This window comes from Odocoileus virginianus, chromosome 5, assembly GCF_023699985.2.
Source record: "Odocoileus virginianus isolate 20LAN1187 ecotype Illinois chromosome 5, Ovbor_1.2, whole genome shotgun sequence".
NCBI lineage: Eukaryota > Metazoa > Chordata > Mammalia > Artiodactyla > Cervidae > Odocoileus > Odocoileus virginianus.
In genome coordinates, this window is record NC_069678.1 from 92,809,478 (window position 1) to 92,829,729 (window position 20,252).

The 20,252-nt window shown below is 47.9% G+C and overlaps 1 protein-coding gene across 9 annotated transcripts in view; it reads right to left on the bottom strand.

Annotated features, from left to right (window-relative positions):
- The window catches only part of SAG (S-antigen visual arrestin), a 41,380-nt gene that overhangs the window by 17,220 nt on the left and 3,908 nt on the right, over positions 1-20,252 (bottom strand). For 6 of the 9 annotated variants that reach the window (XM_070468451.1, XM_070468456.1, XM_070468453.1 and 3 more), the window contains exons 3-8: positions 12,862-12,992; positions 8,492-8,552; positions 6,037-6,081; positions 3,731-3,924; positions 2,389-2,448; positions 698-774 (exon numbers count right to left, since the gene is read on the bottom strand). In XM_070468451.1, coding sequence (XP_070324552.1) covers positions 698-774; positions 2,389-2,448; positions 3,731-3,924; positions 6,037-6,081; positions 8,492-8,552; positions 12,862-12,992 — 568 coding nt within the window. Of the gene's footprint in view, positions 1-697; positions 775-2,388; positions 2,449-3,730; positions 3,925-6,036; positions 6,082-8,491; positions 8,553-12,861; positions 12,993-13,680; positions 13,805-19,863; positions 20,130-20,252 lie in introns of those variants that run through there. The other 3 variants (XM_020893901.2, XM_020893902.2, XM_070468457.1) reach the window with 2 other exon arrangements.

Consider the following 20,252-nt stretch of genomic DNA (forward strand, 5'->3'; position numbering starts at 1 on the left):
ACAAGCATCCTCAGGTGTGAATGCTGAGTATGAGGGGGCAAGTGTTGAGGGCACAGTTGGAAACCTCATTCAGGAACAAGAAAAATGAGCACCAGGGCCTGGGAGGACAGGAGTCATTGCTTAGTGGGCAGAGATTCTGTTCAGGGTGATGATGGCATTTGGGATACAGATAGTTTGGGGATATTTCCCAAATGCTATCATCATTTATATACCATTCAGGATAGATATATCATCATATATATATCCCATATGCATTATCATACATATCCCAAATGCTATATATAGATAGCAGACAGTGTACAAGTGGTTATACAAGGTAATGACTATGTTCAATGCCACTGGGCTGTACCCTTGAAAATGGTTAAAATGGTCAACTTCATGTTATGTATAGTTTACCACCACCACAACAAAATGCAAAGGAAGAAGGAAACTCAAAGGACTATGGAGGTCAGGAGCTTACACGAGGTTGATAACGCTCCTGTCATTTTCTTCTTCGTTCCCCCTAGATGGTCAGCCATGGACACCCACCCCATGTGTAGACGGTCCCTCCTGATGGTCTTGACCCGGGGAGGCTCCGTGACCCACCACACCAGCCGTGTGGGAAGAGTCCGTCTCACAAACATAAAGTGAGGGGTGGTTTCTTACCCCCACCCCTTAACTCCAGACCCCTCACCTATTCCCACAGCCACACTCTTACTTCTTGGGAATTTTGTCCTCTTCCATATCCGTGCTGTGTGTGGCGAATGCTTTGATCTCGAAGTCGACCCCACAGCTCTGCAAGGGGGCAAGAGATGAGACAGGGCTGTGGTCTGCACCTCCCTTCCGGAGCTGGATGGGGGTCACAGCTCACTGGGGGGGATGTTTCATGACACTTTCTTTTTCTGCATCAGTCATCTGCTTTTCAGAGCTGCACCAGTCAGACTAGATCTGGGGACATCCCTGGTGGTCCAGTGGCTAAGATTTCGCCTTCCATTGCAGGGGGTACGGGTTCAATCCCTGGTCAGGGAGCTAGGATCCCACATGCCACGGGGCAACTAAGCCCACAGGCCATAACAAAGACCCAGTACAGCCGAAAAATAAAATAAAAATTTTAAAACTATTGTAACAGATTCAATAAAGACTTTAAAAATGGTCCACATCAAAAAAAAAATCTTAAAAAAATAAAGACTCGATCTGGAAGTGTGCTCATGATGAAATAATGGCATTAGCTCAAGGAGAGTGCCCAGCGAAGCCCCAGCAAAGGCCACCAGCCTGCAGGTCGTGCGCCCCCAGCAGCTGCAGAGGGTGAGTCAGGCATCCTGACTGGTCCTTGCCTCCCTCCACCTCTCACGGCATCCAGCCCACCCCTCGTTCAGTTGTCCTCAGAAGTGGCTGTGTGTGTGTTACTGACAGTCCACAGCCTGCAGCCGGGGGACAGGTGCAATGCTCACAGGGCCCGTGGGGGCCACAGACGCCCGTGCTGGGGCTCCAATGCCCGACCCCGGCGGGCAACTGCTCTGCGGCTGCAGCCAAGCGTGGCCAGGCTGCCAGGGGACCTGGAGCTGGCAGCTCTCCCAACTTCTGAAGAGAAGCTGGAAATGGAAGTTGGAGCGAAGGCTCCTGAATTTTAAATCAACAAAATTAAAGAATCTTGCATGGGTGGAACAAATGCATCTGCCAGCCCCTCTGCCCGCCCCCCACCTGGCCCCAGCATGATCCCCTGCCCCCCGTTAACCTCCTTCTCTCTTGTGTTAACACAAGGGGGTGGGGATGGGGGCACCATTGTGAGGATGGACCCTCCACCAGCTAGCTCCCTGCAGGCTGACAATAGCATGTCAGTCACAGTCCTACTGGTCCTGTGAAACTGTGGAATCTCAACAACGCTAAAACCCGGCTTGAAAATAAATACGCATCCGTACCCACCAGCACTTGGAGTTCTTAGCCTGCGCCGCTCCACGCCCACCCCATGGTGCTTCCCGCCCAAGCCAAGCTCTCCCACCTGTCTACTTGGGGCACGTGCTGTTCCTTCCTTACGAAACGCTTAGTGCTTCTCTCTCTCTGTTGATATTGACCAGCTCCTACGTGTGCTCCTAGACCAGCTAACAAGCTTTCTCAGGGAGGAGAGAGACCGTCTGTTTCACTCACAGGGCTGCTCATGGTTAGGAAATGCTCAAGGCAAGTGATAGGCTCATTATACGCTCTCTCTACTTTTGGGTAAGTCTGAACTCTTCCACAGTAAAAGGCTAAAGTATTACACCCTTGCTTGTTAATTGACTATACCTCAAACAAAATAAAACATTTAAAATTAAAGAATAAATAAATAAAACAGACTGTCAAAAAAAAAAGAGGCTATTTTAAAAAATCCTTTGAAGGAATGAATGAATCCCTGGGATTCATTCTGGAACTAACCTTGCCCACATCTTGCGGAGCTGGCTGCAGCATCACTGAACAGGGCAAGTAGTCAGGAAACTGTGGAAAGAAACAACAGATCATTTCGTTCAGAGAATGTTATTCCACGTGTATTCCACCATGCATGCATGGTCAGTAGTGTCCAATTCTCTGTGACCCCATGGACTGCAGTGCACCAGGCTCTTCTGAACCAGGGATTCCCCAGGCAAGAATACTGGAGTGGGTTGCCATTTCCTCGTCCAGGGGACCTTCTGACCCTGGGCTTGAACTTGAGTCTCTTGTGTCTCCTGCATTGGCAGGCAGATTCTTTACCACTGGTGCCACCTAGGAAGCCCATATATACATATATATGTATGTATTATATATGTAATGTGTATATATATATATATAATATATATATATATACACACACAAAACATAAACCTTACTATTTCAAGCATACAGTTCAGCAGCATTAAGGACATTCACAGTGTCCTGCAATGGTTCCCACCATCCATTTCCAGAACTTTTCCATCATCCCAAGCAGAAGCTCTGTACCCATTAAACATCGATTCCCCAATTCCCTACTCCCCCATGACCTGGAGACCACCCTCCCTACTTTCCGTCTCCACCAATTTAACTCCTCCAGATCCTCCATGTAAGTGGAATCACACAGCATTTGTCCTTACGCGACTGGTTACTTTCACCTAGCACTGCGCTTTCAAGGTTCATTCTTGTCGTAACCTGTGTCAGAATCTCCCGCCGTTTTAAGCCTGAACCGTATAACTTTGGAGGAATATGTAATCTTAAGGCCCACAAACATGCTAGTGAAGAGGGTAGCTACCCCCACAGCGAGTCCAGGATGGAGTCATCAGAGGCGGGAACTCTGGCCCCGGGGTTCCTCGGCTCCACCAGCAATTTCTCTCCCATGACCCCCAGGCTGTGCTCAAGGTTACAGACAGGATCTCATTTCACTAAGATCTCCTGGCTCACGGGGAACTCTTGCCTGCTTAGAAACTCCTCAGGGCCAATTGAGGGGCACGTCTTTCTTTTTATAGACAAGTGCAAGTGAAGGCGTGACACGCACGTATAATTAGGTGGTCAGATGCAGTTTAAATATTTAAACTGTAGGTTGAAATGGTGCCTTCAAAGGCTAGGAGGCTATTTTCAAGGACTTAAAAAAAAAGACAATGACAGCCCAGGCAATCTAGAATTTCCTCAGTTCTAGAAGGGTGCAATTTGAAGGCCTGCGCATGTGAAGCCATTACTCTGGACCCGTTCCTTGGCCGCCGGTCACATCACAAGGTGCTGGGGGTGGAAGGAACCAGTGCGGTGGTGGAGGGGGTGTTGCGATGTCACCTACCGTGAGCAGGAAGGGGTAGGTGTTGGCCCCCAGCTTCTTTATCAGGCTCTCCTGCAGCTTCGTGGTGGCGCCTGAGGCCCCCACGGGAGGGAACACCTGGACCTGGGAGAAGTAGAGGTCCCTGCGGAAGCTCAGGCCGATCACGTCGATGTCTTCCTGGCCGTAGCGGAAGGCACACGTCAGAGATACGTACACTGGGAGAGAGACAAGAAGGGTGGGCTTGGCCGGCCGGTCGGTCGGTCAGCCTGGCACCCCTGCCTGGGCTGACACCACCTGCCTGTGGGTCTTGGCATTCAGTCTTCAGCATCCCGAGGGGCTGGGACCTGAGGAACTCACCACCCAGCTGGCCCTCCCCTCCCTCTGGCTTATGTTAATTACTCTACAGGGCTGGGTCGGAGGGCAGTGAGGCCCCTGGGAGGGGCCACGTTTTGTCTCCTGACTCTACTGTTTCCCCCACCCTCCCCCCTTTTCCTCTTGATCCACCAGCTCAGGGACCTCAGGAGACCTTTAAACAGGGTGAGGTCACTTGGGGTCTGAGGGCAGGAGGTCTGTCTAGAGTTGAGAGCGAAGGTAAGAAGCAGAGCCGGAACAGCGCTAGGGAGTAAAACTCAAAACTCAGGAATGCCTGATCTGGACATGGTCGGGAGGGGAGTGAGCCAGGGGCTCAGGGACCAGATGGAGAGGTGAAACCAAGTCCCAGAGGAAATCCGTCTTTTCACATGGCTCGGAAACTTAATTGAGCTTTCTCTAAATCTTCGGCACTTATGAAAATTCACTGTGGTTAGACGGATGTAAATGGTGCCCCTGGCGGACCAGAGGAATTATATGAGGCTACACACGTCTTGAGTAGGAGAGGGAGAAGAGGGCGACAGAGGATGAGATGGCTGGATGGCATCAGTGATTCAATGAACATGAACTTGAGCAAACCCCAGGAGACAGGGAGGAAGAGGAGGCCGGGCATGCTGCAGTCCATGGGGTCGCAAAGAGTCGGACACAACTCGGCTACTGAACAATGACATGTGTTTTGAGGATGGACTGTTTACAGCTGTCATTAATGTGGTAAATAAAACCACACGAGGTGCCCTGCGCTTGAATGGAAAGCATGTCCCCCCATGTCCTCGGGAGCTGTGGGTTAAGGATTTTATCTGTGTCCACCTCAAGGATAAGTGCCCCTTGGTGCTAAGCTCAGAAGAGTCACTGATCACTTGCTTATCCCTCAGCCGACATTTGTAGGAACAAGGTGCCCAGAGATGACCTGGATTTATGCCTGCCTTTCCGGAAAATGCTTTCCTGGCCAAGGGGGTGGACTTTCAGGGCTGGGACCGGGCTCCTCCTGGTGTAAGAGAGGAGCAGGGTGCTGCCGGAGACAGCAGAGGGGGGCAGCTGTCAGCCTGTTTCTGCCCTGTCCCCAGGATGCTGAGGGCCCTACAACTGACATACTCCAGAGCACATCCAGGGTGAGGAACAACTCCTTGTAGGTTGCTGATAGCAATGACTCTAAGAGGCATGTTTCGAATGGAACTGAGCGATAAATCAGATGGACTCTCATTTAATTGACACAACTGGTATTAGCATCACACTGCTTTGCCACACACTTCACAGCAGCCAGAGATCACCGAGTGTGCTGCGCCGCCGTGGTCCAGGACCACCACGTGCGCTAGGTCACTTCAGTCCGACTCTGCGGCCCCATGGACTGTAGCCCGCCAGGCCCCTCTGTCCATGGGGTTCTCCAGGCAAGGGTACTGGAGTGGGTTGCCATGCCCTCCTCCAGGGGGTCTTCCCGACCCAGGGATGGAACCCAGGTCTCTGACATCTCCTGCATTGGCAGGCGGGTTCTTCACCATGAATGCCACCTGGGAAGCCAAGGACCACCCGAGTCAGCATAAAAAAACTCTGCCTTCCAGCAGCCTCCATTCCTCGTTTTTCAGATAAAGTCAGAAAGGAGCCCTCCTGAGTCTGCCTGGACATGGAACCATAGGACATTGTGGAGAGGGGCGTGAGCACGCAGTCTGTGGAGGGGCAGCCCTGGGCTCCGGGGTCTGTCTGCCGTCCCTGATCCAGTTGGCTCGAGCAAGCGGCTTCCCTGAGTCTCCACCTCCTTCTGGCAGATGCGGACAGCGGGCCCTGGTGCGAACAGAGTCCATGTCCCAAGGATCGTACGAGGGAGTGCGGGTCAGAGGCTCTGGCAGTGAGAATGGGTGTGCAAGGGCTTCCCCACCTCTCCTCACACACACACACACATCCCCTTCCTGCAGCCAGCCGAGACCAGATCGTCACTCCCTGGAGGGCGGAGAAGCACCCCTCACCTCTCTTGCCCTTCACGAGCTCAGGATCCACCAGTACGACGCCGTCTAAACCAAGAGAGAGAGAACAGTGAGGGTGGAGGACGTGGGAGAAGCTGGAGGCTTCCTGAAGTGTGTGTGTGTGTGCGCGTGCGTGCGTGTGTGTGTGTGTGCACGTGCGCATATCACATGGAATCCATGTTCCTTAGGGGAATCTTAGAAACAGAAGTAAACAAAGGGAAAAAAGTCACCCCATTTCCACTACCCACAGACACCCATTGCACAATTTCTCCAGATTAGATGCATTTATAGAAAAGTTTTTACTAAAACAAAATGAGATCCTAATATAATGTTCAGTTCACTGCTTTCCTCACTCAACTATATATTGCAAACATCTACTCACACACACATATACACACACACACACACACACACTCACACACTCACATAGTATGTATTAATCATTTAAATTGGAGCAAATGTGTGGCCATTTGCTCCAATGAACAGATTTGTTATAAAATATTTAATCAACCTTCTCTTGTTAGGGCATTCAGGATATTTTTTATTTTCCCCATTACAATTAAATTGCAATGAACATCCTTGTAGATAAATCTCTATCCATGGTAGACTTGAATGTGGCTTTTGATAACATAACTGCCAAATGACAGTTCTAGAAAGGACATTGCTGAAGGACATGCTCATCTTACTGCCTAAATTGCCAGTCTTTTACAGTCTTTTTTTTTTTAAACAACAATCTGAGTTGAAGTAATTATAGATTCACAGGAAGCTGTAAAGACAGCACAGAGGAGTCCCCATGTGTCCTTTATCCAGTGGTTGCATCTTAGATAATTGCATACAATCTCAAAACCAGGAAGTCGACATGGGTACAGTGTGTGTATAGTTCTAACTTGTTTTATCAAATGGAGATTTTGTGTTACCAACACGGCAATCCGGACACAGAACTGTTCCCTCACCATAATGATCTCCCTCCAGGGCTGTGCCTTTGTAGTCACACCCAACTACCTCCCCCCACCAACCTTAGCCCCCTGAAACCACTATTCAGTTTTCCTTTCCTATAATGTTGTCATCTCTAAGATGTTATATAAATGGAATCGTAAAGCATATGGCCTCTTGAGATTGGCTTTTCCCACTCATCATAGTGCCCTTGACACTTACAAGCTGTAGCATGGTTTGGTAGTTCATTCTTTTTTAACTTAAAATTAAGTTAAAAATTTAAAAAAAAAATGGTGGTGCATTGTGGCATGTGGGATCTTAATTCCTTGACCAGGGATAGAAACCATTCTCCCTGCAGTGGAAGCCTGGAGTTTTAACCACTGGACCACCAAGGAAGTCCCTGGCAGTTCATTCTTTTCCACTGTCAAGTAGGAGCCCAAGGCATGGACATGCCCCAGCGTGTTTAATCTTATTCACTATTGAGAGACATTTTGGCTCTTCCTAGTTTGGAGCCATTACAAATAAAGCTGCTGTGAACAATCACATACAAGTTTTCATGTGAACATAATCTTTCATTTCTCTGTGATAAATGTCCAGGAATGCAAATTGCTGGGTCATATAATAAGTATATATTTAGCTTTTAAAGTAACTGCCAACCTGATTTCTAGAGTGGCTGGAATTTTACAATTCCCACCAGCAATGCCTGAGTGATCCAGGGTCTCCACATTCTCGCCAGCATTTGGTATTGTTACTGTTTTCAATTTTAGCTGTTCTGACAGGCGTATAATGATATTTCATTGTGGTTTTAATTTGTATTTCCCTAACGACTAATGTTGTTGAACATGTTTCTTTTGTTGTTGTTGTTGAACATTTTTCTGTGTGCTCATGTGCCACTCATATATTTTCTTCAATGAAATGTCTTTTCATTTTGTTTGTCTATTTCCTAATTGGATCTTGTTTTCTCTTTAAACTGGTGAGTTTTGAGCTTTCTTTATATACTCCAGAGATGAGTCCTTTGTCTCTCTCACACTCTAAAATTGTCTCCAATCAGCCAGTGGCGCCTGGATGATGTCTTAATTTGCCTTTCTTTGATTAGATTATTAACAAAGCCAGATTTTTTTTAAAAACACAAAACTAGTAGGTGTCTGATGACTTAAAAGAAAGCCAGCATTAAAATCTCAGCCCAGACCTTCCCTGGTGGTACAGTGGATAAGAATCTGCCTGCCAATGCAGGGGACCCTGGTTCAATCCCTGGTCCGGGAAGATTCCCAAATGCCGGGGAGCAACTAAAGCCCATGTGCCACAACTACTGAAGCTGAAAACCGCAGCTACCGAAGCCCACGTGTCTAGAGCCTGTGCTCCACAACCAGAGAAGGACCGAGATAAGAAGCCCACGCACCGCCACTGGAGAGGAGTCCTGCTCGCAGAAACTAGAGAAAGCCTGTGCAAAGCAACAAAGACCCAGTGCAAGCAAAAAAATACACATATGTAGATTTAGAAAGATCTCACCCCAAAATCAACTTACCCACAGGCTCGACTCGTTCAACATGGTCTATGTAGTCTCTCTTACCCAGGTAGATGGTGACCTGTGAGAACAGAGATGGGTGCTCAATGGTCAGAGTACCTGGAGGCAATCATGTGAAAAATCAGCAACAACGGGGATGTTTGCACTCGTTCTGCTCGGCCTCCCTGTCCTCCTAGTGCCCCGCTTGGCCGTAGGCAAGGCCGTGGGCAGAGACAATGGACTGCGGGCAAGCTGTGGTCTTTCCTCAGCCTCCGAAACTGCTCCAAGGAACTCTTTCCAGCTCTTTGGGAAGACCCTGTTCTCCCCGCCTTTTCCCACCAAGCCCAGGTCTGCTGTCAACCAGGCAAACTTGGCGGATTCGTCGCTGATACTTTAGTGGAAAGTGACGCTTATGTGCATGAGGCTCCTGTCAGCTGTTTGCATGTTGAACCTTTCATTTCTAGCTGCAATTGAAAGGTTTCACCTCCTTGTTAGAAGAATTTCTGGACTCAGCAAGAGGCAGATGTTTTGGTGTCCCTGAAATCCTATCGGCTGAGCATCCATACAGATATAGCTTAAGAAGCGGGGAAGGAGTCCTGGCTGGGAAGGGAGAATTCAGGTCCCAGCCTTCGTTCTGTCTCTTTCAACACCCCTGGCATCAAAGGTCCCTTAACCAACCCCGACTGTGGGAGAGAGTGGGCTGGATTCACCATCGCCACCACTTTAGGCCACGGCACTGTGACCATGGTGGTGAGAATTCTCTCATGCATCTTTCAACCATCACCGTGTCTAGTGAAGTGTCTGGTACAGGCAGGAATTTAATCGACATTTGCTAAGTGCATCAATGAGTGAATGCATGGACCCTGGCTAGCCCCCTCTTCCCTAAGCCTCTGGAATTCATATGTCTCTTTCCATGGACACTCAAAATAGTTTCTGTTGGCATTAAATCATCTCCTATATCTGCTCCCTTGTAGTGGTTATCCAGGAGGAGTGGATCTCTGTGGCTTCCAGGTTATTTGTGTGATTGATGTTGAAGCACCTGATCATAACCAGTGCTGGGAGCGGGGTGGGTTATGGTGAAAGGATGCTTTCTGGGTAAAAAAAAAAAAAAAAACTCAGCGTGTAAAAAGCCCAGAGCCAAGAGAATGCTTCTGGAGCTGCCGATGGTTTCACCTGCAGGTACATAGCCACCAAATGGAGATGCAAGCGGCCAGAAAGAATCTTACAAGACCAGACCCTGAAGATTCCAGGAGGATGTGGAAGCATTTGAAACAGGATGAAAGGCCTGCAATTAAGGGGTATGTGGTGCTTGTCCTGTACCAGGTACCAAGCTAAGCACACAAAGTACGTTATTTCATTTAATCCTCACAACTACTCTACAAGCTAAGGGTTAAACCCATTTTATGGAGGAGAACACTGAGGCTCTGGCTGCATTGGCAGCAAAGTGGAGAAGGGGTTGCGAGAGGAAAGCCAGGTAGGCAGCTGAAAGAGGTCGGGAGGAGGAAGGACTGAGGAGTGAATGGGAAGGGAGAAGGTAGGGGGACAGAATGTCTTCTTTTTCAAGCTATGGCTGTGAAGGAAAGAAAGCTAGAAAGGAGACGGGGTCAAGGGGCTATTGTTGTTCTTGTTCTTGTGTTTAAGATGCATGAGGTGGGTCCTTGTTGTCATGCTCAGGCTGGTACTGGTAGAGAAGGAGAACCTCAGAGGGAGGAGGCTTTGGGATAGGACCCAAAGGAGTGGTGGGCCACGATCCAGGCTGTAAGTAGCATGAACCTTAGAGGAAGCAACAGCACGTCCGCTGGGGGAAGAGACAGGAGCAGGTGGAGAAAGTGGGGTGGACGAGGTAAGGCTCCAACCAGTCTGCTGCTTACCCATCTGATAGCCACGCGCACCATCTTCATGGGTAAGTCACCAATTGCATCCAGGGCCCACCATCCCCAAGTGGTTGTGTTAAGGAGGGCACCCCAGAGGATGGTTCTTTTCTCCCCCAAGTTTTACAGAGATATAATTGACATATTGTTTAAGTTTAAGGTGTACAATATAATGATGTTTGTGTAAATCACAAAGCTACAGGCACAAAACTATAAGCTGAAACTAAAACTCCAATACTTTGGCCACCTGATGCGAACAGCTGACTCATTTGAAAAGACCCTGATGCTGGGAAAGATTGAAGGCAGGAGGAGAAGGGGACAACAGAGGATGAGATGGTTGGATTGCATCACTGACTCTTTGGACATGAGTTTGGGTAGGCTCTGGGAGTTGGTGATGGACAGGGAGGCCAGGCGTGCTGCAGTCCATGGGGTCGCAAAGAGTCAGACACGACTGAGTGACTGAAATGAACTGAACTGAACTGAACTGAACTGAATAGCCACAATAAATTTAGCAAACATCCATCATGAAGGATGATTCTTGAATGTCCTGCTCCCATTCTTTTGGCTCAGGATGGGCTGAAGGTGGGCATGTGTCAGTTTTGACCAATGAAATAAAGAGAAGTCTGCTGGAGAAATACCTCCTCACCCTTAAGAGACCCCAGGAATCAACAGCCTTTTCCTTCCTCTGGAAGGAAGTGAAGGTGAGTCCCCTGAAGCTGGGGCAGCCGTCTTGCCACCAGCCAGGGGATGAAGATCGCAAAAGACGGAGGAGTGGAGAGATTCGGAAAGAAACTGACCCAGGGCCCTGGCACGCCATGCCCGAGGCCAGACAACACTTGCAGTGGGAATGAGCCTAATATGGAGAGTCATGGATGAATTACGTTTTCCTTCTACATACAAAAATTCTAAGTTTACCAGGTCAAAGGAGGTCTAGCTAGGTGGAGTAAGGAAAAAGTGAGAAAGTGATAATACCCAGCAGGAATGGTTTCTCTCTCCTTTTGCTGGAAGTCAAGATAAAGTTCACTGGAAAGAACCACGCTGGAAGAGAGCTGGGAGGATGAAAGATTGTGGGGTACCCGACTTGTCACCCTGAAGAATCAGGATTGGACGGAAGTGATGGAGATCCTCAGGGAGGAGAGGAGAGGCGAAGGGGAGAGTGTCTGTGCAGAGCCTGTGAGGCCCAAGAAGATTCAGAGAGTTTCTTTCAGGCCCAGTGTAGGCTTCAGGAGTCATCTAGAAGAATGACCTAGGTCCAATCCTCCAGTACTTATCTACTGGTAGCCCCAACACTTGAAATATGGCCACTCCAAACTGACATGTGCTGTAAATGCATAACACACATCACGTCTCAGCAACTTAGAAAATAAATTTAACATGTCATCAATCTTCATTGGAATGACTGATGCTGAAGCTGAAGCTCCAAAACTTCGGCCACCTGATGCAAAGAGCCGACTCACTGGAAAAGACCCTGATGCTAGGAAAGATCGAAGGCAAATTGAAGAGCGGGTGACAGAGGATGAGATGACTGGATGGTATCATTGACTCAATGGATATGAATTTGAGCAAACTCCGGGAGATAGTGGAGGACAGGGAAGCCTGGCATGCTGCAGTCCATGGGGTTGCAGAGTCAGATATGACTTGGTGACTGAATAAACGGCAAACAAGTGTTTTCAATACTTTTTATACCATTTACATGTTGAGTTTTTTGGTTATATTGGGTTAAATAAAATGTAGTATTAAAATGAATTCCCTGTTTCTTCTTACCATTTTAACATGGCTAATAGAAAATTTTAAAATTAGAAGTGCAGCTTGCATTGGATGGCACAGAACTAGACTGTCAGCCCCTCGAGCCATGCAAGGAGACACCATCCACAGAGGCTGTGGGGTGGGCCCTCACTGGGTCTCCCAGGCCAGGAAGTTCACAGGCACATCTAGACCACCTACCGTCCCCCTGATGGAGCCAACAGTGGCATCACCTCTGCCGGGCATGCAGGGTGCCAGGGTATTGGTGGCCGTGCAGCCACAGTGGGCACTGTGGAGCATCGGGAGACGCACCCTTATCCAGTGGTTCTGGAGGCCCATTAGGGCTTGAGAGCTTGGCTCCTGCGGTGGGCGCCAGAAGGTAGAGAATTGCATGACCCAGCATCAGTGCTCTCCCCAGGCAGGTAGGCAAGACGATAGAAAAAGGCCCAAGTAAATTATAGGCGTTAACAAAACAACGTCTGAAATGTAAGTCAAGGGTTCAAGGCTAGAAAAGAAGTAAAATTGGAGGAGAGGGATTGGGGACTGAGAGATCAGGAGAAGATGAAGGGTCCCGGGGCTGAATTCTTGTTGAGATTGAAGAGAAGTACTATTTCTGCAAGTCATCCCTTTACATCTCATTTATCATCCAGTAGACAGAGATAGATGACACACACATCACTTCCACTGACCTCACGGGGCCTTGATACTGATCCCATCTATTCGAAAAAGCCCATTAAAAAAATCATCACTCGAGCCCCTCACATCTGCCCCACTTACCGATTTGTCACGGGAGATCTTTTTGAAGATAACGTGGTTTGGGGCGGGTTTATGGGCCTGCATGTTGGCTGTTGCGTTAACTGTCCCTGGCAGCTTCTTCCACTTTAGGGTGTACGTCAGGTGTTCGAGGGCTGCAGAAAGGTAAAGCCATCCTAAATATAACGTCGAGAACATTCTCGGAACAAAACCTACTCATGAGATACTGCACATCCATTAGACATTTCCTTCTACCTTGAGATCCACGTTTGACTCAATAAGGCCTTTGTCTGGTTTGTATTTCACTACAGTGAGCTGCTTTTTTTTTTTTTAAGGTATTTATTTTTTCTTGATAAGCCTCAAACACTTCTTAGTAAGCCTCACCAGCAAACCTCACTTCTTAGTAAACCTCACTTCAGAAAGATTCCCACGAGAAGGCTTTACTTTGAGACTAAGCCTTGGTATCGTCACAGTAAGCCAGATTGATTTTAAAATTCTATCTTGACGATGTATCATGGCAATTAAGGTAGAAAAAGTTCCTGCAAACCACAACCTAACCATTTCATGAATATCATTTTAAAAATCCGTTAAATCCCTTAAAAGTTCTGCTCAGCAATTCACACTAAGCAGAGTTCTCTCTCACCATCCCCAGCTCTACCCACAACAAAGAGGCAGTCCAAGCTGTCTGAAATTCAACACCTTCTGAGTTTCCTTTACAAGCAATGTCCGCGGAAAGTAACTGGGTCAGACTGACTGCACGAAGATGCCAGTCTCCCCGGTCCTGGCTCTTTCCTGGCCTGCCCCAAGGTTCTGAGAAGGCTTTGCTGGAGGGTGGTCACGTACCTCGTGCGACCAGCCTGGAGGGCCCAGGAGGTGGGGAGAGGGTGTGCCCTTCGGGATGAGGAGACAGCCAGCCCCTGCCCCGTCCACCCAGACAACTCCACACGGGCCCCGGCTGACCGCTCAGGGGGATTTGTAGGGAGCTGGGAGAGGGTGCCCCGCACCCACATCTCAGTGTCTAGAAGCCAAATCCCACTGAAGGAGCAGAGCAGTAACTGGATTAGTGCTGCGGTGGACGAAATGGTAGCTTCAGCAGTTCTTAGCATTAGGCAAGGGCCTCTCGGTCTCCGTCCAGAGGGGCTCACGGTGGGCTTGCAGGAGCCAACCCGCTTGAGCGGGGAAGGGTGGAGGAGGGGAGGGATGACAGCTAGACCAAAGCTACTTTCTATCTTAACCCACTTTGGGTTCTGGAAATAGAATGATTATCCCTTCTTCCCGCTATCACCAGGAGAGGGGATTTTCCAGAGCTCAACCAGCTTGATTAAACTCAGCAGGCAGCTAATGCAACCTTGGGGCGGGGGATAGAGACAAAAAGGTCAAGGAGAAATGTCAACCTCAAGATGAATGCTGGTGTTACGCAAGCCAAATGGGTGCTGTCCGTCTCCTCTACCCCATGGTCCTATCCATTACGTCATGAGTCCTGTCAATTTTGCCCCTGGAATCCTCCGAATCGGTCTAGTCCTCCCACCCCCGCAGGGTCCACACCAGCCCCTTGGCTTTCCTGGACAATAATGTCTACTGCTGTCTGACTACATCCTTCCAAGCCCTGAGAAGCCACCCTCCTGCTCAGCATCTCACCTTGTTCTCAGTTATAGGCACAGATTTTTGAAAAAATATTTGTTATTTGGCTGCATTGGGTCTTAGTTGTGAGGTCTTCAGTCTTAGTTTCGGCATGTGGGATCTAGTTCCCTGACCAGGGATCGAACCTGGGCCCCCTGCATTGGGAGGTGGAGTCTTAGCCACTGGACCCCCACCGGACTCCTAGACACAGAACTTAAGAGTCACACACTCCAGCCTCTGCCCACCCTTCCCCATCTCCCTGCACTGCACACCTGTCATTGCTTCTGCCTGGAACCACCCTCTTCTCCCACGCTCGTTGATTCTTTTCACCCTCAGACTCCGGATTAAGAGTCACTTCCTCAGGGGAGCCTTCCCCAGTCTCCAGACTAGGTTGGAGGCTCTTCTGCATCTGATGCTTGTCTGCAAGATAATTTTATGGTCTTTCGTCTCATGCTTGACTCTAGGTTCCATGAGGTCAGGGACCCCGTGCTGTTTTGTTTCCCTTATGTTTATATTCCAGTGTCTGGAATAGAATATTCAGGAAATGAATGCAGGGGATGGTGAGGCCACTAACACATGTGTGTTTTGGACTTGAGCTGGTGTCTGGAAGTGAAGCCAGTCTAAGCAGAAAGCCAGTTCTGATGTTTGGGGTGTTAGTATCTATTGAAACACCCCAGTGGCTTCCCACCTAAACCCTGCATGATCTGGGCCCCCTTTTCATAACTTTGTTCACTTTGCTCCAGTCAACTGGCCTCTTTGCTTTTCTTCAAACCTGCCTCAGGGCCTTTGTACCTACTGCTTCTTCTTCTGAAACACTTTTCCCACAGATAGTCACCCGCCTCATTCCCTTTATTCCTGAGTCTTGACGTCACTGTGATCCTATCCATCTGTACCCTGGTGTACCACCCCATCCAACACTTCTGTCCTCTTCCTCTGCATTACCTTCCTCTGTAGCACCTACAACCATCTAACACAGAGGAGAACTGATTCATTTCTTCTTTATTGTCTGTCCCCCCGCCACCACTGTTAGATTGTAGGTCCCAGGACTGAAGAGATTCTTGACTGTTTAGTTCCTCTCCCATCTCCAGTATCTAGAATCGGGGCCTCAATAAGCTTGGAGAAAATCGACGAGTCACTGGATTGCAACAGTATGCTGGCTGGCAACAGCTGAAGTTGGGGAAAAAAATCTCATTTCTATGAGAATAAAAATTTAAAAATATATCTAGATCTATAAGTGGATCTAGTTCCTTAACCAGGGATCGAACCAGGATTCCCTGGGAGCAGGGAGTCTTAACCCTTGGACCACCAGGGAAGTCCTAACTTTTAAAAATTTTAAAGGAGGAATGTCTGCTCACAAATATAAGAGAGTGATAGAATTAGAAAAACATCACTCGACAAACTCTGACTGTAATAATTGTGCCTTTTTATTTTCTGTAATTTTGATGCTTTGACATCTGGGGCTTTGCTGACCCTGGAGAGACTGCCATCCCAGGGCTAGTTTTTTCCCAGAGTGACTGTTTTTCAGGTCCGTATCAGCCAACCCAGGATGTGAACACACCATAGGCCTCCTTTCCTGCTTTGCTGGGGGTCTCATACTCCGAACTATTGCCCTGCTCCTGTCAGTCATCCTGGGGCCAGGTGTCAGACAACTGGAGACAGCCCCTGCACCCCAGAGCCTGCTGAAGTAAAGATCCCGTCTTAAGTCTGCTTATCTTGTCTCACCAGTTCTTTCTCAAGGAAACCACAAAAAACCTCTTGCCCATGTTTTCTCCTTGATCCTTCTACCATCTGACCGGCCCCTGGTGCTTCCATGGGTGGCCTGCCCCACTTTGAGGGACTGTAAGTAATAAACTAGCTTTTCAATGACAATGTCTTCTGAGCCATTGATCTCACCAGAGCTGAATAACAGTAAAACTTAGCGTTGTAAAACAGACAACATTACTGACTCAGATGAAGATTCTTTACTGGTGTCAAAACCATTATGTGAAGAGTTGAAGGGGAAATGTCTGTTCCTACGACACCAGAGTGATGCCATATGGATCAAGACTTCACAAGGTGCAAGCCTTTTGCAACCACATGACAGGGGGAGCAGGCGTGGTCCGAAGTCAATCTTAGCATCTCCAAAGAGTCAACCACTGTGATGTGTCATCTTGAGACAGCTGGAATCCATCAAGCCTTTAGACATCACTTCTCATTTGTAGGACATACAAAGAATAGCTAGATAGGACCACAAGAAAGCTACCAGATGAATGTAGAAAGTGACTGGTATCTTTCATAAGTCAATATCATAGAAAAGAGATGCACTGGATTAAAAGACAGTTAAGGGACTCAACATTCAGATGTACTGTGTGGTCCCCATTGAATAAACAGGATGTATAGACATTTTGGGCCCATTTGGAAAATCTGAATATAATCTAGTAACGTGTCAGTAGTATGTTTCTTGGGGCCTCTCTAGTGGCTCAGATGGTAAACAATCTGCCTGCAATACAGGAGACCCAGGTTCAATCCCTGGGTTGGGAAGAGCCCCTGGAATATGTTTGTTATTTGACCTCAGACAGGTGGCATGGAAATTACTGGACGAGGAAGGTTGAGATTGTGACTAAACAAAGGTCACAGGACGGTATGTGTAGTATGATCGCATTTTGCAAATGCACAAGTCTATGTGTGGATATATGTGGACACATGTGTGTTTTCATATACATTATACGCAGTCTTCAGGGATAGGAACCAAGGAGCTGACATTGGTGGTCTGTGTGAAGGGAATATTAGGTTTTGTTTTTAAGAAATCTTCTCTTTTCCCTTTAAAAAAAAAAAAGAAAGAAAGAAATAAGAGAATTTTCTGGTGGTCCAGTAGTTAAGACTCCGAGCTCTCACTGCCAGGGGCCTGGGATCAATCCCTGTTGGGAAACTAAGATCCCACAAGCTGTGAGGTGCAGTTAAAAAAAAAAAAAGATTAAATAATAATAATAGCAAGAGGAAGATAAATGACCAGGGCCCTTCTAGTGTCTCCATCAGTTGACTGCCCTTGAGCTGTGGGTGCCCCTGGGACCCCCATTCTCCTGTAGCTGTGTTAGCCCCAGGTCCCCAGGGTGGAGGTCTCAGTCACTGACCTGTCAGCACTGGGACAGGTAGGAGAATCTGGGGTGCACTGCACTCCAGACCTCACTCTTTTTGGAGATCGTAGTCTCTGGTAGTAATTCCCAGCCCCTGGTCTGTAATGAATTTTTCTCCTCTTGGTGAAGAATCAAGGAAAATGAGGACACTGTTGTCAGTTTTTCCATAGACCTAAATGTTATCAGTATAAAGGGTGGTTCTTTATTCTAAGGTTATGAAGTTCTAAATTTTTCTTTTTTCTTCCTTATTTGAAGTTTTAAATTTTTAAATATAAATGTCCTTCTTCCTCCCAATCTTTATAGATACATACTCTGCATGCAACCAAATCTACCCATCTGAAGTGCAGAGTTTGATGAAGACACATTTCCGTTGCCCCTAAAGGTTCCCCAGCATACATTTCAGTCAACTCCCTGCCCCAGGTAACCACTGACTTGCTTTCAGTCATTTGTTTTACATTTTCTAGAACTGATTATGAATTCAAACAAACAGAGAAAAGTCAGAATAATAAACACCCCCATAGTCCACACGGAGATTCAACGTTTCACTGCACGTGCTCATCTATCGCCTTTTTCCTTTTGAACCATTTGAGAGTAAACTGCAGACACACACTTTACCCATAAATATTTCAGAATGCAGCTGCTAAGCATAGGGACAAAGTGTTCTTCCTTTTATAAAATAGAGAGGAGCGTAGATGGCAGTTTAGAAAAAAAAAAAAATCCTTACTTGGCCAAAATGAAAAGTTTTCCAACTCTTGCTACAGTTCTTCTGGAAATTTACTGGTCTATTAATTCTCAGAGTCTAGGAACCACTCCCTGGCTATGCATTACTTGTTTCTTGCGTCAGATCCAGTGAGAAGCAGCTACAAACCCCGTGTTCCACTTCCCAACACCGAACGCAGTGCCAGCTCGAGGGGGTGGAGGGTGGGATGTACAGCTAAGAGGCTTAGAGGCTCTGGGGCTAGGTGATCGTCTTAAGGGTTTATTAGGGCACATGCATGAGGGAAACTGGTTCAGTCTGCTAACCCATCAACTGCAAAATGAAAACTTGTGTCCTCACTGCCTTAGTTCTACTGAAGCAGAGAGCACTGGACAAGTTTGAAGTTACTGTTATTTATGAAGAGTGCCAGGGAACCAGAACTACCCTAATTCCAACATGTACCTCTTAGTCAACTGGCCATAAGAATAGAGGGCTGTTGTTATGGGTTGGGCTGGCTAATGTCTGAAATCCTAAGCGGAACCCCGTGGGCATAGATCCTTGAAAAATATCTAGTCTACATGCCATCCCTTGTGTTGAGCTCCTCTACAATATCCATAGGAAGTTGTTGAATGCTTCCAGGGATGGGGGAATCACTACCACTTCTCTTTGAAATAACGGGGGGTGTGAGGAAATTTTTTGTGAGGATGGAAATCAGCCTCCCTTCTACCTCTCTGCATGGGTCTAAGTTAATCCAATCTCTTCCACATGTCAGTTTTTCCTGATTAGAATGTTGCTTGCTGTTAGAATATAGGTGCTCAATCCTCATGGGCACTGAAACTCTCACCACTGCGGTCCTCTCCAAGACAGATGTCAAATATCCATCCTGAGGCATCACGCTGACAATGGTGCCTAACACTCCAGGTTTCTGTGTGGGGGAAGCAAGCTGTGCAAAGAGCCCCAGACTAGAGCTCTGGATTGTCATGGCTCACTGATGAGTCCACTTCAATCCTGAGAAACTACATCCGCCTCACTGTATTCTTTTCTCCATCTGCAGAAGGAGTCAAGGAAAGGCATCAAATGTACAGAGAAGGCCTTGAAAAGGTCCTGACCCACTTTCTTTCACCCTGACATGAGCGCTTCTTCCTTTCTGGTCCTACCACATGGGTCCCGACGCTGGAGGGGGCTTCAATGGTAATGAGTTTGGAGTTGACACCATTGAGGTGCTTCCTCCTGAAGTTGAGCTGAAGCTGAAGCTCCAATATTTTGGCCACCTGGTATGCAAAGAGCTGACTCATTGGAAAAGATTGAGGGCAAGAGAAGGAGGGGGCGGCAGAGGATGAGATGGTTGGATGACATCACTGACTAAATGGACGTGAATTTGAGCAAACTCTGGGAGATGGCAAAGGACAGGGAAGCCTGGCATGCTCCAGTCCATGGGGTCGCAAAGAACTGGACACAACTTAGCAACTGAACACCACCACCACACTGAGATGCTTACTCCTGTAGCTGAGCAAAACTAGGCAGAGCCTTCTGGAGGAGTCATGGAGGAAACATGGGAGCATGTTTCCCCAGACTCCCATGTTGTAGCCCATTTACCCTTCCGTGTGATGGTATTCAGAGGCGGGGCCATTGAGCGAGGTCATCAGCGCGGTCCTGATCCGACAGGATCGCCACTTTCCTTGCACAAACAGTCCCGTGAGCACACAGCTCAGCGGCAGCAAGGCCTCAGGATGGACACCCGCTGGTGCCTTCAGCCAGGACTCCAGTCTCCGGGTGTAAGACGCTTCTGTTGTGTAAGCCTCACAGGCTGCAGAACTTCACCCTTGCAGCCCAAGCTGAGCAAGATGAGGGCCCACGCTTCTCTACCAGAGACCAGAAGTTTAGAAAAAAAGAAAAAGGACACTCATCTAGCCTTTCTTGTTGAAACTCGACGTGGTGCTCATACAACACTGTGAATGCACTAAATGCCATTGTTCAGTTTAAAA